Here is a 23,770-nt window from a genome sequence, read left to right as displayed (position 1 = left end):
ATATTGACAATGTCTGACAGTATGTGAAATATTATACACCTATCAATCCCCATTTTTGTAATGATGGGAAGTAGGTATCTTTATTTAATTCTTTCTCAACATAGATCCAGTTTTTTCAGCTTAAATTGATATGCTATTATTTCTCTGACATTATTTTTAGGCTTTAATATAAATATATTCATCTCTCTATATAAATATGGGATATTGACACTATATACTCTTTACCCTTTACTGAATATATTGGAGATCCTCTTTGGGATTTATATTGGTCTTCAATGAGATTCCTAGTGGTTCTCTGCGAAAGAAAAGAAGAGACTTTATTAAGCATTGTTTTTCCAGTACAACATCCACTACAAAATGAGTAGGTCAATACAACAACCCAGATTATTCCATTTTTACCTTACTGAGCCTGAATAACAGAGACAACAATAACGCCATTGGAGAGATGATGAAAATGGAGAGTACACCATTCATTAAAGAGACTATAGAGACATCTGGGAGGCCAATTTCAGGAAACTGCTTTTAAAAATTGCATAAAAGTCATGTTAATTTTGAAAAATCAGTAATTCTTACTGGAAAGACATAATTTACTTTGAAGCAAAACATACACAACATGAATGTACATTATTTTAATTCTACAAAATTTCCCCTTATTAAGATTTCCCTTCTTGTCCCATATCACTGTAATCCCTCATTTGCCCCCCCAAAATGAGAAGATAAGTATTTATTGGAAATATATACACACATATGTATACATACACATATACATAAATATTTTGGGTTTTTTCCTATTGAAACCGTTAAAAATTTTGAGTTCTAATAATATGTAAGTTATATTACTGACAAAAAAATGAACAAGACTTTTTAAAAATTTCACATCCATGGTTCTTCATATTACATTACATATACCTTGGAACCCACTGAAGCCTTTCCTACATGTAATCCAGAATCAGATATCCAACAACTGGTTCAAAATCTTCAACATATGGAAAGAGGACATTTCCCAGACAGCTGCTGTTTTAGCATTCTTAAGTACATTCTCCAACTACCCAGAGGTCATGAGAAAGTTATCCATTTCATAGTATGATGAGGGAGTACATATTTAAAATGTTTTTCCTTTCATCAAAAGTCATTAGTGTTTTCTCTCAGAAATCAACATATTTAGTCAAAGATAAGAACTTAATTTTAATCCTTCATAATTATTCCAATGACATTAGCATAATGCTTTCAAATGTGTCACTTCCACTATAGTTTTACTTGGTCCATTCTGACCACTTTCCCTGATTTTTTTTAAGTGACTTTTCTACTTTCCTGATATGATGAAAGGAATCCATTAAGTAAAAGCATAGACTTTAAGCTAGAAGGAACCTTTTGACCTGATTATAAGATCAAGAACCTAGAGCTAGAAGGAACCACACAGGTCATTTTCTCTATCTCCTTCATTTTGCAAGGGAGGAAATTCAGTCCCATTGATGTTAAGTGGCTTGCTCAAAGTCACATAGGTAGTCAGTACTCTAGGATTCACTCAGCTCTTCTAATGTCAACTTCAGGATTCTTTCTTCAATGATAAAATTCATCTGTTTTTGTTGTTGTTGTTGTTGTTGTTGGGTTTTTTGTTTGTTTGTTTGTTTGTTTTTTGGTTGATCGGGTTTTTTTGAGGCAGATGAGGTTAAATGACTAACTTGTCTAGGGTCAGCAACTAAGAAGTGTTACATGTCTGAGACCATCCTAACTCCGGGGCTGGTGCCCTATCCACTACACTATCTAGCTGCCTCTAAGATTCAATTGTTAAAGAAATCTATACCCTTTTTGGTCCATTTATTGTCCTTTTCCTTTTTAATCTGTAAATGTGTGTGGGATGTTGTGGCTCATGTGTATTTCATTCAAAAATCTTTTCAGTCTCATTTCCTCATTTCTACCCACTGCTGCTCAGTATTTTGTGAGTCAATATTCCTATTCCTCCACTATACCACTTTGGACTATTTTTCAGATTTGTTTGCAACATACATTATATGTTGCCCTTGCTTTCCATGTCTTCTTACTTGTAAATAATTATATTTAAAGATCATCTCATCATCATTATCAAACAAGGTATAAAAATAGGATATATGTTTGCCATTATTAAGAAGAATATCCTCCTGCAGGGTCTAAACATAAAAGGGATTCTTATAGTTTGAGAAGTCTTCCAAATGCTACCATTTGTGGAAGACCTGGTGCTGATTGCATAATGTCCCTGAACCCTGCAAGTTCTCCTCAGTGGAATTAAATTTCCTTCAAATCCCCTTAAGAAAAGCTAAAGGGATCAGAATGCTTATAGTCCAGATAATGACATGCATTTACAAGGATCCATAGCATATCTATTAAAGTACATAAATTACAGTACAATTATTACTTATGAATAATTATCTGAATTCAGAATTGAACAAAAGGAAAAGAGTAATTTGACCCAATTTGGGAAATGAAGTGCACTTTTAATGATCTCAAGCTTCCCTTCTATATGAAAACTAATCTTTTTTTTTTTTTTTAAACACCAATAGACTGGGACACCAAATCTCTAAATTCTCAAAATTTGGATTGGTCCAAATGACAATGGTAGGCACAAGTAGGTTTATAGTCTGTTACTAATAGGGATACTGTTAAGAATGGTATAAATGATATCAGCCAGGAAACATTTGATTACAAAATCAGATACATTGGTCATAAAATAGGAAAGAGAAAGATAATAAATGTATAATCTAAATAATGAATTGTTATCCACAAATTTGTTAGAAGATCTAAAAAAAGATATCTTGCATGTTGAATAGAGCCTCAATAGAAAATTAATTGGCATCCAGCCATTCTGGAGAGCAATTTGGAACTATGCTCAAAAAGTTATCAAACTGTGCATACCCTTTGATCCAGCAGTGTTTCTACTGGGCTTATACCCCAAAGAGATACTAAAGAAAGGAAAGGGACCTGTATGTGCCAAAATGTTTGTGGCAGCCCTGTTCGTAGTGGCTAGAAGCTGGAAAATGAAAGGATGTCTATCAATTGGAGAATGGTTGAGTAAATTGTGGTATATGAATGTTATGGAATATTATTGTTCTGTAAGGAATGACCAGCAGGATGAATACAGAGAGGACTGGCGAGACTTACATGAACTGATGCTGAGTGAAATGAGCAGAACCAGGAGATCATTATATACCTCAACAACAATACTGTTTGAGGATGTATTCTGATGGAAGTGGACCTCTTCGATAAAGAGAACCTTAATTGATCAAAGATGGACAGAAGCAGCTACACCCAGAGAAAGAACACTGGGAAATGAATATAAACTGCTTGCATTTTTGTTTTTCTTCCCGGGTTATTTATACCTTCTGAATTCAATTCTCTCTGTGCAACAGGAGAACTGTTCGGTTCTGCACACATATATTGTATCTAGGATATACTGCAACCCATTCAACATGTAAAGGACTCTTGCCATCTGGGGCAAGGGGTGGAGGGAGGGAGGGGAAAAATCGGAACAGAAGTGAATGCAAGGGATAATGCTGTAAAAAATTACCCTGGCATGCGCTCTATCAATAAAAAGTTATTAAAAAAATTAAAAAAAAAAAGAAAAGAAAATTATTTGGAAGATAGGAATAGAAATTGCATAAGGTGAGAAATATTTATTGTTGCCATCTATGTCAGTGTATAGAAAACCACATTTATGAGATTATGAATTCATTGAAATATTGAAGTTATTGATGAATAAAAATCTGGACTCTTCAGACCTTACTCATCTTCCTAATGTTTATGCTTTTAAAAAGATGACAACATTGCCTTCTTAATATTTTTATTTTTTGCTGAGGCAATTGAGGCTAAGTGACTTACACAGGGCCATACAGCTAGGAAGTGTTAAGTGTTTGAAGCCAGATTTGAACTTAGGTCTTCCTGATTTCAGGGCTTATTCTCTATCTACTGCACCACCTAGCTGCTCTAACATGTGCCTTCTTAAATGGAGGTGAGAATGAGGAGGAAGGGAGAGAATATGGAGCTTAAAATTTTAAGAACAAATTGTTTTACATGTAACTGGGGAAAATAAAAATATTAAATATAAAAATGCCAAAATATAGATTTGATGATAACTTTAAAGATAATATAGTCTCACCTACCTCTTCTTGTTCCATGACAATCAATGCAGCATTGATAGACATATAGCCAAATACCAAGAAAAGGCAAACTATAAGCCTCTCAGTATGAGTGAAGCAACTATAGGATGGACGGCTATATACTGATATCCACATATGAAAATCTTCTAGGTACTCAGTGAATTTGGAATACAAAAGCTAAAACAAAAATAGGCAAAAGCATTATTATTGATACAGGTATACAAACTGAAAATTTGTAAATATTCTGAAATCTTTCTTGAAAGGAGAAACACAGTAACTTATAAATATTCAATGATTTTACAAAGCTATAATTCATGAATGTTATTTCTTACAATTTCTTATGTGATTTAATTAAATTGATCCTCAATCATTTCTCAATATAGTATATGGTTTAATATCAATACAGTGAAGATTTACTAAATTATCTCCCCTGCTAATTCTATACTAGAAAAAACAGAATAGAAATTGGAAATAATTTGAGGACATAATACCAAAAAATATGCTTCATTCATTCACTTAACAACCATTTTGTTAAGTATTTCTGCTATGTACTAAGCACTATAGATACAAAAACAAAAAGTTCTTTGGTTCCTATTCCCAAGGACTTGATGTTCTGTGCAGGGTAAAGATGAGAGAGCAGCAGAGGAGAGATATTCTGTGTGGAAGCTAGAATTAACAAAGAGAAAAGAATAGAAACAAGCAGGATTTTATTACAATTGTCTTGGCAAGAAGTAACGAGGGTCTGAACTGAGGGGATAGGTTTTGTGGAGGTAGGATCCATGAAATTTGGCACTTGAATGGATATGAGCTACAAAGGAGTGAAGACTTGAGAATAGTGACCTGGGATACTGAAAGGAAAATTAAGGAACATGAACAGCATGAAGAAGGAAGTTAGGGAGAAGAAAGGTTTGGGAGATGGGGAACGACAATAATGTTGTCTTTTAAATTTTGGGGGCATAAGACTTCTGTTATTTAGTTGAAAATGTTTTCAGAAACCTAATCCAATGTTCTTTCTATTATTCTGCTTTTCTTCTCTAGTAGAGTACAACAATCCACTGGGCTATGTCTAATAAATTCATAAAAACATAATGTTAGATAACTCTAGAATGAATTCACTGCAACAATAGATAGTGGATCACAATGCTATTCTATATATACTAGTCACTAGATTTTGTATATGAAAAGCTTAGATAAGATGAACTTTAAGGTCCCTTGAGCTCTAAATCTTCTCCTAGTGACCCCAGATAACTCTTTGAGATGAAGTTGCCAGGCTATCCCCTAGCACTCCCCCCAAAAAAGAGTTGTAGCTGAAAGAAATATTGAAGAGCTTCTGCTTCAATTTTGACTTACTTTCTTGAAACCAAGTCCATTTCTGAGAGGAACAAGCTCTCGATCAACTTTCCCTGCCCACTTGTTCACAGCTAACCAGCATTCAGCAGGAAAGAACCAACTTGCTCCAGTGATTAGATCTTTCACAATCACATGGCTGATGTACCAACTTGGAGAACATCCACTGTTATCGTGCCAAAGGTGGATTTTCCAAAGTGGGCCTAGATTATTTGGAATACTAATGAAACATAAATACAAAAAGAAAATCAGTAGTCCTATCGGATGGGATTGAACTTTATCCTAAGCTATGAAGAAGAGGCTTGCTTGTCAGTTTTTATTATAAAGGACTTGCAGAATAATTTTAACTGAAATGAATTTAGAGTGTTAAAATCTCTAACCCTTAAAAAAAAGACTTATTTTTGTCTTGTTTCTCCATCACAATCACTTTCCCTTAAAACCTTATCTCCTCACTTCCAATCACTGAATTCTTATTTTAGCAAAACAAACCAAAAAACAAACAAAAAATTTAAATAAAACTATATAATACATTAACCACATCTATAACCCTAATGACTCTTAGTAGAAAATGTGTTTCTTTCTAAGCTTCCTATAACAAAGTCTCTTTAAAACACTCATTAAAATGCCTCAAATTTCTCTTCCTTATGTAATTTGTTAGTATAGTCTTTGTGTACATTCTTCTATAGTTCAGCCTTTTTCATTTTCCATCATTTCATACAAGTCTTACCATTTATTACCAATTGTTCCTCACAACAATCTTGTGAAATAGTACTATTATTATTTCCACTTACAGAAGAAGAAACTGACAATGAAAAAGACAGTGTCTCACATACAATAAGTGTCTGATGCAAGACTCAAACTCGGCTAAAACCTCGCTCAAAATTTAGTTCTCTATCAAACTGTGCATACACTTTGATCTAGTGGTGTCTCTACTGGATCTGTGTCCCAAAGAGAACATAAAAAGGGAAAAGGACCCATAGTCTTTTGTGCAAAAGTGTTTGTAGCAGTCCTTTTTTGTAGTGGCAAAAAACTGGAAACTGCCCATGAGTTGGGGAATAGCTGAATAAGTTATGGTACATAAAAGTTATGGAATATTATTGTTCTATAAGAAACGATCAGCAGTATAATTTTAGAAAGGTCTGAAGAGACTACATGAACTGATGTTAAGTAAAGTGAGTAGAACTAAGAGAATATTGTACAGAGAAACATCAAGATTATGTGATGATCAACTGTGATGGACTTGACTTCAACAATAAGGTGATTCAAGGCAATTTCAAAATTGCCTTGGAGAAAGCCATCTGTATCCAGAAAAAGGACTATAGGGAATGAATGTGGATCACAACAGAGTATTTTCACCTTTTTTGTTGTTTGTTTGCTTATTTTTTTTCCTTCTCATTTTTTTTCCTTTTTGATCTGATTATTCTTGTGCAGCATGATAAATATGGGAATATGTTTAGAATAATTGCACATGTTTAACCTATATTGAATTACTTGCTGTCTAGGGGAGGGAAGAGGAAGGAAGAGAGGGAGAAAATTTTGGAAAATAAGGTTTTACAAGGATGAATGTTAAAAACCATGTTTGCATGTATTTTGTTTATTTATTTATTTATTTATTTATTGCTGAGGCAATTGGGGTTAAGTGACTTGCCCAGGGTCACACAGCCAGGAAGTGTTAAGTGTCTGAGATCAGATTTGAACTCAGGTCCTCCTGACTTCAGGGCTGGTACTCTATCCACTGCACCACCTAGCTGCCCCGCATGTATTTTGAAAAATAAAAAGTTATTATAAAAAATAAAATATTTTCACAGGTCTTATCTGAAGGAGTAAAATTTAGCTATATTTCAAAGTACCTTACTATAAAAGTATGCCTGGAGTTTCTTTCAAACAGGGGCTTGTCTGGACAATAAAGCTCTCTGGTCTCCGAAAATTCATATTCTCCATAGAAAACAATGTGAACCTTTACATGCAAAGGGATAGAAAAACAGGAATCCATTTAATATAGGTACAATGAGAATTAAGATCAGTCAAGTTTAAAAATATATTTTCATCTAAGTGTATTATAGGAACAATTTTCAAGTTCCATCTTTTTCTATAGGTAACCATTAATCTTCTAGAAGATTATACCTTCAGTTTCAAGGGGTACACTAAATAAACTCCTAGACAGCAGAAAAACATAAGGGCTGACCCCATAGTCAGTTAACAGTCAAAAATAGTTATTGAACACTTATTGCTTGATTTCTTCTATACCAGATTAATTCTTTTGTTGAGGATACAACAAATAGAATCTTTGCCTTCAAGAAATTTTTTAAAGCACTGTCCAGTTTTTGAAATTTAAGGTGAACTTGGCTTACTCTATCTATATTTATAATGATTATAGTATCTCTTCTTTTCCAATCAAATAAAGACAAAATCAGTAAAGATTCCATGGAAGAAGTGATAGTTAGCCTTGAAGGGAGTCCCCAAGGTCTCAAGATATGTCTTTAAAGTAAAGAACCCTGGGTATATTTTGAAATAAAATGTGATTAAATAGGAATCTGTTCGTAAAAGATTTTGAGGTTTTGGTATAATAAGTTAACATGAGTTAATAATGTAATATAACACCCATAAAGACTAATATTATCACAGGCTATGGTGGGTAGCTAAGAATAAGGAAGTCTTACTGTATTCTTCTCTGGTCAGAGTCAGATGATATAAAGAATACAACATTCAGTATTAGACAACATATTTTAGGAAAGACATTGATATACTGGAGAGCATCCAGAAGAGACCAATCAGATTAAGGATCTGTTGAAGAATCTCTAGATTTAAATATATGAAGAGAAGGCTTAGGGAGGAAGGGAAAGGCAGGGGACATGATGGATGCCTTCATTGGATTGAATGGCTACAGAACCTCCTTTTCATGACTGATTTCACATTCTTCTGATATATACTCTACAACATTGGTTTCAAACTCAAATAGAAATGCGGCTCCCTAAATTATACATGAGGATCCCTGTGGACTACATATTGACTTAGAAAATCAAAATCATGTTCTATTGTAATTTTTTACATTGTAATTTTGTAATTTTTTAAAATATTTCACAGTTGCATTTTAATCTCGTTCAGGGCCACTAAGATGTTTTGAAGTTGTAATGAATTCTCCATATTTGACATTTCTGCTCTAATTGGTCTACTTGAGAGAGCAATTAGATTGGTCTCAACCTGTCTTAGAGCTCAGAATGGAGAGAAATAACAAAGAAGCAAGTTAGACTTGAGCTAAAAAAAATCTTCCTAAAAACAAGAGCTAGCCAAACCCAAACTGGCAACTTTGAAAAATAATGGATTCTCCTTCACTTAAAGTCTTCAAGCAGATTGGATGACTTTGTGTTGAATATGTTAAAGAGAGTTATGTAAGACTAAATGGCTTTTAATTCAATAAGTTGGAGTGGAGATTCACGATTGTTACATTTTAATGATGAGTATCTAGCTTAAAGGATCCTACAGGAATTCTGACCACTGTTACAAATTGGCTTATAGAAGATGATGGATGGCTTAGTGATAAAACTATTGGACTATAGTGGACATAAGCTAATGATAATGTTATCTTGCTCATATTAAATAATTTCTCTAAATATAATTATATTCCTGAATTGATCCCTTAAAATGTTCTCCAATTACCTTTGCAGTCAATTGTGCTTGGGCTCGAAAACCTGTGTCAATAATAACTGCATAGATCTGCTTGTCGCTAGCCTGGGAGTTTTCCTGTAAGAAAATATAGCCATTCTTCTTTTGTTCATGTAGATCTCTGTGTTTGCTTACAATGGCCAAAAAAGCAAAAAGAAGCATAAAAAACATAACAAGAATGCTGGGGAACAGGTTTTGTGAGATGCTGTTAAGAAAAGAAACAATAAAAATTAATTAGTGATTGAAGTCAACATTTTAATAGTAATGTTCATAGAGAAACAGCATGTTCTAATAATTACATAACCTGGAGAACATGGATTTTTATCCTCAGTTTCAAAAGTGATTAATGAGATTGCTAGCAAAACAACATCACATCTTTATACTTCTATAAAGGCAATCACTTCCTACACATTTTGTGTGTGATAAGATCAGCATTGTGTTCATTATAATATGTTCTGCTTTTATCTATAAAGGAGTCACAAAAAGTCACAAAAACAAAAACCTTTTTCACTAAACATTTAATTTCAGAGCAAGTTACCTGATATAAATAATACTGAAAATGGAAGATATTAAGCAAGATATAATGCAGTTTTTTCATGTGACAAAATCTATATCTAATACATATTTTTCTGAATATAGCATTTGGCACTTTAGAACCTGGTCAATATATTAATTTATTTCATTTAGATAAACAATTCAAGAAAACTTCATTAATTATTAAGTATGTTGAAATGGATTATATAAACATATTGATGACCTATAATATTCAAAGAACTAAATTAGTAAAGTGAGAAATTAAGCAGCCTTATTTTATAGCTTCAATAAATTAATGGTATAATAGAAGTGAGGGTATAAAATATGTTTACAAGTAATTAAAACACAAGAATATAATTGCATAAAATGTGTACAAAATGCTAGAAATTTAGATAAAGAAGTGATTGCTATTGCTAATGTAATCAGGGTGAAATCTGAGCTAAATAGTGATAGATTAAAAGGCTTTCAAAGCTATAGAAGGCAGAAGAGGGAAAGGGAGGAATTCAATATAAGAAATAGTGCAAGCAAAATTCTAGAGTTGGGAAATTTTTAAATATGTTCAGGGAATGGTAAGTTACTTAATTTCCCTGAAATATAGCATATTTGACACAAAACTGTGAAATAAGGCTGGGAAAGGATAGATTGGATGTAAAAAAAGATTGAATGCCTGGATTAGATATCAACTCTTTAGTAGGACAATTTGAAGATATTGAATATTTTTGAGCAGCAGAATGACATATCAGATTTGTACATTAAAAAGGCAAATTTGGGGCAGTTCTAGAGGTGGATCCAAGATGGCAGAATAAAGCCAGAAAGCTACTCAAGCTCTTCCATTTTCCCTCAAAAAGCCATATGAAACCAATCCCCTGAACAAAGTCTGATGGAAAGAAACCACCCTCCACCTCATGATAGAATGGAAGGACTTCAAGAAAAATTAGTCTCACTAGGGCGAAAAAGGTGTTCAATCCAGCTCAGACAGACTCTGGGAAAGCTAGTGAGATGGCTGAATCATAGCAAATCAGCAACTGAGACCCTTGGTCCTGGCTCGGTAGAGTAGCAAATCAGTGGGGCACCCGCCAGTCCCAGTTCAGAAGGCAAATTCTTGGAAACCGGACTATTTCCTGGAAAAAGCAAGCAAAGCTATACTCTGCAAACACAAGAGATCCCTGTGCTCAAAGCCAAGACCCAGAGTTGCACAGTAAGTTTGGGATAGCACCCCCTTTACCCCAAAATTAGAGCTCGACCATAAAAAGAAAAAAAAAGAGGAAATACCAAAAGAAAAGGAAAGAAAATGAGCAAGAAACAGAAAAGAACCTTGACTATAGAAAGCTACTATGCTGACAGAGAAGACCAAAACTTCAACTCAGAAGAGGATAGAATGCTCACAGAAGAAATCTCAAAGAATTAAATAAATTAGTCTCAAGTCCAAAGAGGCTTATTGGAAGTGCTGAAAAAATACTTTAAAAGGCAAGAGGAAAAAATGACAAGTATACAAAAGTCAATAGCTAGGAAAAGGAAAGCAATTCCTTAAAAAAATATAATTCATTAAATGCAAAAACAATTCACTGAAGAAAACAACTTCAAAAGTAGAATAAATCAAATGGAAAAAGAGATACAAAAGCTAACTAAAGAAAATCACATAATAAAAACTAGAAGATGGCAAATGGAAGCTAATGAGTTTGAGACACAATGAATCAGTCAAGAACACCAAAAAGAATGAGAAAATCGAAAAAAATGTAAAATACCTCATTGGAAAAAACAGACAACCTGGAAAATAGGTCCAGGAGAGACAACTTAAAAATTACTGGTCTACCTGAAGGACATGACCAAAAAAAAGAGCTTGAATAGCATTCTATAAGAGATCATCAGGGAAAACTGCCCTGATATATTAGAAACAGAGGGGGAAATAGTCATTGAAAGAATACATTGATCACCTTCGAAAGAGATGCTACAAGGAAAATTTCAAGGGACACTGTTGCAAAACTCCAGAATTATAATTTCCAAGGGAAAAAAGACTGCAAGCTATCAGAAAAAAGCAGAATGCCTATTATCACCACTATTATTCAACACTGTACTAGAATTGGTTTTAGCAAGAAGAAAAGAAGAAGAAATTTAAGGAATTAGAATAAGCAATGAGAAAATAAAACTATCACTATGCAGATGATATGATATACTTAGAGAATTCTAGAAAATCATCCAAAAGCCTACTGAAAACAACAGCATTAGCAAAGTTGTAAGACATAAAATAAACCCACACAAATCATCAGCATTTCTAGATATTACTCACAAAGCCCATCAGCCAGAGATATAGAGAACTTCCATTTAAAATAGCTACAGACAAAATAAAATACTTAAATGTCTACCTGCCAAGACAAACCCAATAACTATATAAACAAAATTACAAAACACTTTTCCCACAAATAAAGTCAGATCTAAACAATTAGGAAAAAAATGCTCATGGCTAGATTGAGCTAATATAATAAAAATGACAATTCTGCCTAAACTGATTTATTTGTTCCATGCTATTCCAATCAAACTGACAAAAATTATTTTGTAGAACTAGAAAAAAATAATAACAAAATTCATCTGGAGAAACAAAAGGTCAAAAACATCAAGGAAATTAATGAAAAAAATACAAAGAATGGAGGTTTAGCAGTACCAAACCTAAAACTATATTATAAAGCAGCAATCATCAAAATCATTTGTTACTGGCTAAGAAATAGTGGTGGATCAGTGGAATAGATTAAATACACACAATAGGATAATTAAGGCCCCTAGTAATCTAGTATTTGATAAACCTCCAACTCCACCTTCTGACATAAGAACTCGCTATTTAACAAAAAATAGCTGGGAAAACTGGAAAATAATGTCAAAAAGTTGGCATAGACCTACATCTCACACCCTATAGCAAAATAAGATCAAAATGGGTATATGATTTGAACATAAAGGATGATACCATAAACAAATTAGGAGAGCAAGGGATAATTTACCTATCAGATTTTTGGAAAATGAAGGAATTTATGACCAAAGAAGAATTAGAGAATGTTATGAAAGGCAAATTGATTACATTAAATTAAAAAGGTTTTACACAAACAAAACCAACAGGACAAGATTAAAAGGGAAGTACAAAGCGGGGGAAAAAATCTTTATAGCCAGTGTTTCTGATAAAGATCTCATTTCTAAAATACATAAAGAATTGTGTTAAATGTATAAGAATACAAATCATTCCCCAATTGATAAATGGTCAAAGGATATGAACAATATTCAAATGATGCAATGAAAGCTATCTATAGTAATATGAAAAAATGCTGCAAATCACTATTAATTGGACAAATGAAATTTAAAACAACTCTGAGGTATCACCTCATACCTCTCAGATTGGCTAAGATGATAGGAAAATATAATGATAAATGTTAGAAGGAATGTGGGAAAACTGGGACACTAATGCATTGTTGGTGGACCTGTGAAATGATCCACTCATTCTGGAGAGCAATTTGGAATTATATCTAAAGGGCTATGAAATTGTAACTACCCTTCGACCCAGCAGCGCCATCACTGAATCTATATCCCAAGGAAATAATAAAGGAGGGAAAAGCACCCACAGGTACAAAACTGTTTGTAGCAGCTTTTTTTGTGGTAACAAAGAATTGGAAAATGAGAAGATACCCCTCAGTTGGGAAATAGCTCAATAAGCTGTGGTATAGGAAGGTAATGGAATATTATTGTTCTTTAAAAAATGATGAACAAGCTGATTTTAGAAAGGCTTGGAAAGATTTACATGAACTGATGCTGAGAGAAACAAGCAGAACCAGAAATACATTGCACACAATAACAGCAAGAATATGCAGTGATCAATTATGAAAGATTTGGTTCTTCTCAGTGTTTCAGTGATCCAAAGCAATTTCAATAGACTTTGGACAGAAAATGCCATCTGCATCCAGAAAAATAATTACAGAGATTGAATGTAAATCAACACATGCTATGTGCACTTATTTTTTTCTGTTTTTTTTTTCTCTCCCATGGTTTTTCCCTTGTATTCTGATTTTTTCCTCCCAACATGATTCATATAGCATACAAGTCATTCCCCAATGGCTTCATAAAGCAATGTGTATTAAAATTAATTAATTAATTAAAACCAATTTTTTAAAAAGGCAAATCTGGCATTAGTGTATAGGAGAACATAAAGACTGAGAAATAAGTAAAGATGCTACTGCAGTAGCTTAGGGAAGCGACAATGAGGATCGGACAAGGATGGGCCCTGTAAGATTAGAAAGTAACAAGTTAGAAAGTAAGGCAGCTAGATGAAGTACAATGGATAGATCACCAGCCCTGGAGTCAGGAGGACCTGAGTTCAAATCCAGCTCAGATGCTTAACACTTACTAGATGTGTGACTCTGGGCAAGTCACTTAACCCCAACTGCCTCAGACCCACAAAAAGTAAAAAGTTGAAAGGAATGAAAACAAATATGTTATGGAGTTAGAATTAATAAGAAATAGAAATTTGTTGAACTTATAGGATGGGGGGGGGTGTCAAAGACTTCAAGGTTATTAGGATGGATCATCATTGGAAAAATGGTGGTTATCATTAACACAAGTAGTAAAGTTAAGAAGAGAACCTAGTTTTGAGGGAAAGATGAGTGCTGTTCAATAGATGGTTACAATACACACCAAGTAATTAGAAATAAAAGGCTAGAGTACAAGGGAGATATCAGAACTTTACATATAGGCTTAGGAGGCATCTGAAGAGACTTAACAGTTAAAGTTATGGGCATGAAATTGCAAATAGAGAAGATGTGAAGATATTAGAGAAAGGAATTAAGGACAAAATATTGAGGATCACCAATCTTAAGGGATGAGAGAAGGAAGAAAAATTAACAAAGAAGAAAGGAAGAAATGTCTGAAAGGGTTGAAGGATAAAAGAACTCTTTGTTTAGTAAACTTGCTTACCTCTTTAAAAGAGATGCATCATTCACTTCAAAGTTGGAATTTAGTTTTCTTCTTACAACAGTGAATGTTGTGAAATGATTGTAGCTAGGAGAATTATATCAATTAGAACAAAGTATCTGAAGGTAAAAATAGTTCTTTTTAACACAATAATAACATTTTTATATCATCATTACAGCAGTTTCTTGATTCCATACTCTGCATTCTTGAATTTTAATTTGAGATATCTGTTAGAAGTACGAAAGGGGAAAAATTTTCTAATAGAGTTTCTATATTGACTAAGTTGAAAGGATTCAATTGGAATGTTTAAAAGCTGTATTTTTGAGCTATATTTTAAGTAGGGAATGAAGTTTAAGGTAAGCATTGTTATTTTTCATTTTGTCTCTCAGTGTGATATTAGTCAGATTTTTAAAATTTCAGTTAGCTATATATTCAGGCTTTCAGTATCTAAAATGATGTTTGGTTTACTCTGGACAAATTGAGAAGATAGTTATAAAAATGAAGTTTCATAAGGAACTGGCTTATCTTCAGGGCCTAAAGTAAAATTTATGATTGGAACAAGAGGTAGTGATGGTAGAGAAAGTACATGGTAACTGTTGACTTGGGGAAAGTACATTATAACTGTTGAATCAGGGAAATACTACACCAATACATATGAAATATTAAAAAAAGAGTCAGAGGAAGTGTTCCTGTTTCTAAATGTTCTTAGGGTAATTTGTGAAAGATTATGAACAATAGTCACACTGGATCAGAAAGTATGGCTAGAAAAATTATCTATATCAAAAGAGAAAAAAACATATCAAATAAGGTTTTGAATCCAATGAAAGATTTGAAGTATTAATGGCAAATCTAGAGGGGAAGGTCCATTCCTAATTTAAAATGAATACAAATACTAATCCGCTGGGGCAGCTAGGAGAGAGTGCCAGGCCTGAAGTCAGGAAGACTCATCTTCCTGAGTTCAAATCCAGTTTCAGACATTTCCTAGCTGTATCATCTTGGGCAAGTCACTTTACCATTTGCCTCAGTTTCCTTATCTGTAGAATGAGCTAGAGAAGGAGATGGTCAACCTATCTATGTTTTACCACAAAAATCCCGAATAGGGTCATGGAGTGTTAAACACATTTGAAATAACAAAAACTAGCCTATTGTTTGTCTTCATAAAGAGCAAAACAAATGATAAAACAAGTGCCTTCAGTAAAAGAAATGCTTTTTATAGCTACACAAGCATTATGTGAAGAAAACAACACTGAATGATGTGATGAAAAGATCCTGAAAAGCAGTGGTTTTTGTCATATATGTGATAGTGTATATATTTGTATGTATTTTCATTTATGGTTTTCAAAGCTTCCCAATACTGAAAATTTAAATAACAAGTGCTTACTAAGAATTCACTAGACATATGACACTTAATATCTGTAACTTAGAGTTGGGAGAAGGGATGAAAGAATGTTTTCATTTAGAAAAAGTACTTGAGAAAATCAGGAGTCTTTCCAAAATGGTGCTAATACCTGCAGTTAACTATTTGTGGAGTAGTTCCCTGCTGTGGATAAGAACCCTCTGATATCCATCCTCTGTTCTCATCCCAAAACAGGCATCGGATCCAGTGGAAACTGACAGTATAGTTCACAGGATTAGCTAGGTATTTGTTTGTAGGCTTTTGGTCATAATTAGCATCCAACAAGGATAAATAACCAAATGATGCATCTGAAATGAAAACAACATACAGTAAATATCCAAAGTGATTCCTCTTATACTCTAGGCCATTAAGATGATAGATTTACAACCAGAAAACAACAAAGAGATCAGCTAATCCAAGTTACTTATATTAGAGCTGAAGAAACTACAAGAGAGAGGGGAGGAGAGATGGCAAAATGATTAGATCACATAGGCAGTCAAAAATAGAATGGTTATTTGAAGTTATATCCTCTGACTTTAAATGTACTAGGTTTTTTTTTCCCCACAAGTGTCAGATGCTAATATATATCCATCTCAGACTTTCTTGGTTTCTAGGTCCAGATGATTGTAACTAAAACTCATATCTGAAGCTCTTTGTCCTTTATGTGCTTTCTCAATATAATTGTATAATTTGTAAATGTCAAAATAGGAAAAAAAATCACACTATTTTATGCATTGTTTGAAATAGTAAAAGTCACAACTGATTCTACTGAGATCTCAACCTGGACTGATAGAGAAGTTCCCATCTTTTTAGAAAAACACATTCTTTGTCCTCCCTCCTGCCCTCCTTCCCTTCATGTCCCTCCCTCCCAGTCTGACTTGTTGTATGATCCTTGGCAAATCATTTGAACCTTGTTTGCCTCAGTTTCTTCAACTTTAAATGGTCATAGTCAAGCAGCATCCATCTTGAAGGGTTGTTGTGAAAAAAAGTACTTAGCACAGTGCCTGGCATGTAATAAGTACCCTAGAAAGGCTTATTCCTTATTTTCTTTTTCTTTCCTTACCATTTCCTTCCCTTCAATTTTCTTTCCAACACATTTAAAGATAATGAAACAAACCTGTATTGGAAAGAAGGCTACTGAATTCTAGTCTCGTTTTGAATAAGTCCTAACTTCACTAGCCTTCAATTTCTCCATAAGTTAAAGTATTTGAACTGAATGATTTAGATGATTCTTTCCAGTTCTGTCATTACATGCTAATTAATTATCTTCTATGAATATAGATCAGCAGTTTAGAAATTTTTTAATAGCTTACCCCATTAGTAAAATATGTTTAGTACACACTACTCATAGGTTTATATTTGTTTATAAAGTATGCACATACATTATATTATAACTGCACACTTTGTAAAATTTTCACAAAAAATAGAAATTAAAAAGGATGAAATAATGAACCAATATTTTGATCCTTGGTTTTAATTTCCATAAAAGCTGAAAAAGATACCTCCCAAAGACATGGAGCTTCAAATAGTAGAAGTACATCATTGACTATTTATGAAAAGAAGATACTAATTTTTCATTTCCCTCCAAAAATTATGCAAAGATTTTTGTTGAAATTAAGCTAGTAAATCTGCCTCTTCTTTGATTTTAATCACTTGTTCTTACAAACTAATTGGAAGGTATTGTATGTTTTAATTTTTATCAGATGAATTCAAAAACCCATGGAGTCTTCATTTTAAAGATGTTTATGCAGGTTAAAAATTTCTGTTTCCAATTTTTCAAAATGTGAAGATTTCCAAGCTTTGTAGGTGTCATACTAACATTGTTTTAAGAACAGAAAGGAGTTAATATTTAGGAGGAGAGGATGGTTAATGGTGTCAAATGCTAAAGAGAGGTCAAGAAGTGGGAAGATTGAGGAAAGATCCTTCTGACAGATCTAACACGTAAGTCATTGCTAACTTTGAAGAAAGCAATTTGAGTCGAGTAAAGAGTCAAAGTTAACAGGAGAATATTGTACACAGTAACAGCAATATTGTGTGATGATCAACTATGAGAGACTTGGCTCTTTTCAGTAATATATTGATCCAAGATACTTATAATAAACTTGGGATGGAAAATGCTTCCTGAGAGAGAGAACTATGGAGATCAAATGTGGATTGAAGCATGCTATTTTTACTGGTTTTGTTTGTTTGTTTGTTTGCCTTCTTTTTCTCAGGGTTTTCCCCCTTTTTTTCCTGATGTTTCTTTCACAATATGACAAACATAGAAATATATTTGGAATAATGGTATATATATAACCTATATCAGATTGCTTGCTGTCTTGGGAAGAGGAAAGATGAGGGAAGGGGGAAAGGAGAAAAAATTTGGAACTTAAAATCTTATAAAAATGAATATTTGACACTTTCTTTACATGTAATTGGGAAAAATAAAATACTACTGAGGGAAAAAAAATTAAGTTTAAAGAAGAGTGGAAAACCTAGGAGACTAGAAAGATGAAGTAAAGCCAAATTAACAAGAATTTATTAATCATCCATTATGTGCCAAAAATTATATTAAAAGCTGGAGGTTTGGTTTTGTGGGTTTTTTTTTTAAAAGAAATTAAAAAAAACAAAATAAAACAGCAAAAGGAACTTTGGTATAATGGAAACAAAAAGTTCAAAGTCTAGATGATATGTAGCTTTGGGGAAAAGGTATTTTAATGAGATCTATAATACATCTCATCCATACCTACTTATTATTTCCCTCAGAAAAAATGAAAAATTTGTGTGGAAGGGATAGTCTTTGACATATGTCATTGCCCTGGAGAGAAAGCTGGCTAATTTGGAACTATGCCCAAAGGGCTATCAAACAGTGCATACCCTTTGACTCAGCAGTGTTTCTACTGGGCCTGTATCCCCAAAAGATCTTAAAGAAGGAAAAGGGACCCACATGGGCAAAAATGTTTGTGGCAATCCTTTTTGTAGTGGCTAGAAACTGAAAACTCAATGGATGCCTAACAATTGGAGAATGGCTGAATAAGTTATGGTATGTGAATGTTATGGAATATTATTGTTCTATAAAAATGATGAACAAGTTGATTTTAGAAAGACCTGGAGAGACTTACATGAACTGATGCTAAGTGAAGTGAGCAGAACCAGGAGATCATTGTACACGGCAATAAGAAGGTTATACAATGATCAATTCTGATGGACATGACTCTCTTTAACAATAAGATAATCTAGGCCAGTTCCAATGCTCTTGTGATGAAGAAAGTCATCTACACCCAGAGAGGACTGTGAGAACTGAGCAGGGATCACAGCATACCGTGTTTCCCAGATAATAAGACCTATCCTGAAAATAAGCCCTCCCCTTACTGTGTAAGATTCCTCTAAAATAAGCCCTCCCCCGAAAATAAGCCCTATTGAGATTGCTACTGTAGTGAAGGTGATCCCCTGCGTTACACACTACATTATGGTACCCTCTGTATGCACTGTCCCTCCCCCACCTCCCCGGGTGAAATGCACGCAGAGCTCTGAGCTGCATCCAATCAGAGCTGCAACAGTGAGCGCGTCATCCTGTTCTTCCCCAGTGATTTGCTTGCTGGTGCCATTGAGAGCAGTGCCGCGGAGGAGAGCTGAGGAGGACAACATAAAAACCCGGTACATAAGCAGGAGTGAGGGGGCATGATGGAGGATAAAAGAAGAACTCAGCCAGCACTCACTGCGCTAAAGAAATGAAGAACTTCCTTGCAGAGAGAAGAATAGATCAAGTAATGATTCCTGCAGGAATGACTGCCTATCTCCAGATCCTTGATATTGCAATAAACAAAACATTCAAGGACCATTTGCGCATGGAAGTCAATGACTACATTGAAAATAGAATGGAAAGCAATCAGCGTGGAAACTTTGTGAAGCCCTGTCTGCAAGAAGTCGTGACTTGGGTGAAGAAGTCATGGGATAAAATTACTGACAGCTGTGTGGCCAAGGCACTAGGAGCAGGTTACCTGGACAAGACATGTTCATTTAAAGAGAGCTATAATGCTGGACATGACAGATTGGGTCCACTTCTTCTGAAGGAAATAGAGGCGCAAGACATCCAGGATGGAATTCAGGGTATGGACACTTATGACGATGTTGTTGAAGAAGATGACATGATCATTATTGAATAAAGGCACTTTTTTTTGTTCACATTTACCTGTTTATTAAAATTGCTGTCAATGTTCATTAAAATAAGCCCTCCCCTGAAAATAAGCCGTCTGGTGTTTTTCTGTCCAAAAAATATAATAAGACAGTGTCTTATTATCGGGCAAACATGGTAGTATTTTTCACTTTTTTTGTTGTGGTTTGCTGGCATTTTATTTTCTTTCTCATTTTTTTTCCTTTTGATTTGATTTTTCTTGTGTAACAAGATAATTATATAAATATGTGTGCATATGTTGGATTTAACATATATTTTTATCATGTTTAACACATAGTAGATTACTTGTCATTTAGGGGAGGAGGTGGAAGGAAGGCAGGGAAAAATTGGAACGCAAGGTTTTGCAAGGGTTATTATTGAAAAATTATCTATGCAGATGTTTTGAAAGTTTAAAAACTTTAATAAAAAATATCTACAAGGAAAAATAAACTAGGAGAAATCTGGCTCACTGAGGGGTACCTCCTGCAGCTAGTAACCTGGGAGGCAATGTGAGAATGTGGGGGAGTAGGCTGGAGGGGTGCTCTTTCCTGCTAGTTACACTGTGTGTCTGGGTCTGGAGTGTGTTCCAACTATTTTGAGGGTCATTGATAGCCATGAGAAGCCAGTGGAAGGAAGAGGTTGGGTAGAATGTTACAATCTAGTTGGTAAAGGTGTGGTTTTTGTCATGTTGGAGATGAACCTATATGCGGGGAAAATGAAATGTGCCCGACCCATCTTCCCACTCCCCTTCAATTCATTTTATTACACAACCCTTGGGTCAGACTCTTGTGCCCACTTTGGAAACCATTGGTATAAATAATAGTAGTTGCAGGATTTGCAGAAAAGTGGGAAATGTCAACAGAAGAAACTGGGCTTCAGCTAAATTATAAAGAATGAGAAGGAGTTTTTAGATAGGCATAGAGGAAATGCATGGGCTTTCAAATCAGAGAAACAACCTAGGGGAGAGCAGAATGAGTATTTTTTTTTTTTTTGTGGGGAGCAATACAGAGACCAGATAGGACAGAAATAGGTGTTAGAAGATATGGAAAAGTAAATTTGCCTCAGTTTGTAGAAACATGGCTGTCAACTGGATCATATACTCAATGTATAAGCAATGGAGAGTTATGGAGTATTTTCAACCAGTGACATAATTAGAATAGTTTAGTTTTGTCACTAGTGTGCAGGATAAACTGGAAGGGGGAAGGGGATAATATGCAAATAGGAAGATTATTTAGGAGGAAACTATAATCAATTATTCATTCAAGTATTTGTTGAGTATTGACCATGTATGCTGTATTCTATCTCTTGGACAGTCTATAAATCATACTCATGTGCTAATATCCATATGATCCTGGGATTCTACTCCATTCTATTATGATTTTTACAACTCTATTCAATTTAAAATAAAACACACAGTTATTCCATTAAAGGCAACTCTTAGCAGGTTTTTCCACATTAATGTTCCCTGAGAAACAGTCAACACATTAATCTAGAAGTGACACTTCCCATGCTATGAGACTAAAATTCTAAATCATAAGTACCTTTCACTGACCTTTCAGGGAAGCAGCAGGTATATAAATCTGAACAACTTGCTCATCCCAGGAGCGAATCTGTTTTATGTTAAAAGTAGACACAGTAGGTTTTTCAGAGAATCTAGAGGAAAATGACAAAACAGTGGTGATTCTACTCCTGCCAGGTTATCTTACAAGTTGTTATATTCCATTAGAAACCATTTTATTATCACAAAGTCTGAAAGGAAAGAAAGCATTAGTGTGACTCTGTGAGGAATATATTGACTTTTCAACACATATTTTGTCTTTTGCTGACCAAATTATCCATAATACTGTTAACAAAAAAGGGGGGGGGAGCTCAATAATAAGAGAAAAGAGACAACTGGGTAGTTCAGTTGGGCAGAGCTAGACTTGGATATCAGGAAGACTCAAATATTAGCTGTGTGACCCTAGGAAAGTTATAAATTTTCTCAGCCTCAGTTTTCTCATCCATAATATAGAGATAAAAAAATCATATGGATACAATATGTGGACTAAATGAGAGAACATTTTAATATACTTTGCAAACTTTAAAGAGCTATATGAATGTCAGTTTTTTTTTTTTAAATGATCTATATTGTAAATCTGGGACCCACCTGACAAGCAGCATTATGGGGAAAGTTCTTCTGTTGGTTTTAGAAAATTCCACCACTATCTGTAAAGATTCCTGGGAGGCCTCAGGAAGCCCAGAGAAATAATGGAAGTTCATTTTGTCCCGATACAATGAAAATATTGTTTTATTTTGCCCACCATCCTGTCAATTAAAAAAAAATAAATATTCAGCTAATATTTTTCTTTGAAAGTATAAATGGTACTTTAAACAAAAATAATCTGCTGAAATCTAAAAGGAAAGTAGATGGTTAAAAACAGCTGTCCTTACCAGATCATAATTATTCTCAAATACTACTCTGACTGGACGCTTCAGTCTTTTTATCATGATTTTCTTTTTAGTAATGCAGTTGTAGAGGCTCAGGGCAACCACAGCTCCACTGATCTTTGAAAACAACATATTCATTTTAATTGCAAAATAAAAAGCCATAGTTAACTGTTTTGAAAAATAAATGTTTTGTTAGGCAGATTAGATTAAAATACTTCTCTTTTTTTTTTTTCTTATAGGCACTGTGCTAAACAATGTGAGCACAGCTACAAAAAGGAAGGAAGGAAGTGAATGAGAAAGGGAAGGAGAAAGGAAGAAAGAAAAAAAGAAAGAACGAAAGAGACACACAAAGAAAAAGGAAGGAAGAGAAAGAAAGAAAAAGGAAGGAAGAGAAAGAAAAAAAGAAAGAAAGAGAGAGACAGAAAGAAAGAGAAAGAAAGGAAGAGAAATAAAAAAGAAGTAAAGAGAAAAGGAGAGAAAGAAAGAAAGAAAGAGAAAGAAAAACAGAGAGAGAAATAAAGAGAAAGGGAGGGAGGAAGGAAGAAATGAAGGAAAGAATAAGATGGTCCCTACCCCTCAAGGAGCTTATATTCTAATGGGTGAAGAAAACACATAAAACAGAATTAGAAAACAGGAAGACTGGAAATAAGGTTTAAAAGTACAGAGAATCAGTAACAGAGTCAGATTAGACGTGAGCAAAGCTCTTATTCAAATGGAGGTTTTTAGCAGGAACTCACCAAATCAGAAGAGTTCTTATGTGTCTTTTATCATTGATACATAGTCATAGAATTCCATTCCCATAGATGATCAATCATAAATAGAATCTTAAGCTATGAAGTGAATTTTCAAGATTATTTTATGTGTCAACTACCATGCTATACCTGAACAGGAACTCTCTCTTCCAAATATGGATATTCCTTGAAGTATATTAGCTGGCTGATGTAGCACTGGCTATGCAATTCCATTCTATCAGAAATGTCCTCATGTAGAGCATCTGGTAAATAGACCTTAACAGAGCCAATATGTTCAACAGAGTTGTGAAAAGTGTAATATAGTCTGGTTTGGAATCCCAACTGCTCAGTTCTAATATTAAACTGAAATTCCTTACTTGAAGAAACATAGTTCTGAAATAAAGCACAAGAACATGCCAAGAAGTTTTAAATCATCATCTATAAG

At 34.0% G+C, this 23,770-nt stretch overlaps 1 protein-coding gene across 1 annotated transcript in view; it reads right to left on the bottom strand.

Annotated features, from left to right (window-relative positions):
- Positions 1–23,770, bottom strand: part of PKD1L1 (polycystin 1 like 1, transient receptor potential channel interacting) — a 146,639-nt gene that overhangs the window by 49,860 nt on the left and 73,009 nt on the right. Inside the window, exons 21-30 of the mRNA XM_051970617.1 lie at positions 23,476–23,718; positions 22,598–22,711; positions 22,314–22,471; positions 21,720–21,820; positions 16,127–16,322; positions 14,622–14,705; positions 9,135–9,345; positions 7,328–7,434; positions 5,481–5,697; positions 4,134–4,307 (exon numbers count right to left, since the gene is read on the bottom strand). Of these exons, the coding sequence (XP_051826577.1) occupies positions 4,134–4,307; positions 5,481–5,697; positions 7,328–7,434; positions 9,135–9,345; positions 14,622–14,705; positions 16,127–16,322; positions 21,720–21,820; positions 22,314–22,471; positions 22,598–22,711; positions 23,476–23,718 (1,605 nt within the window). The remainder of the gene's footprint in view (positions 1–4,133; positions 4,308–5,480; positions 5,698–7,327; positions 7,435–9,134; positions 9,346–14,621; positions 14,706–16,126; positions 16,323–21,719; positions 21,821–22,313; positions 22,472–22,597; positions 22,712–23,475; positions 23,719–23,770) is intronic.

The sequence above is a fragment of the Antechinus flavipes genome, chromosome 1 (assembly GCF_016432865.1).
Source record: "Antechinus flavipes isolate AdamAnt ecotype Samford, QLD, Australia chromosome 1, AdamAnt_v2, whole genome shotgun sequence".
Taxonomy (NCBI): domain Eukaryota; kingdom Metazoa; phylum Chordata; class Mammalia; order Dasyuromorphia; family Dasyuridae; genus Antechinus; species Antechinus flavipes.
This window is presented reverse-complemented; position numbering and strand designations above follow the sequence as displayed.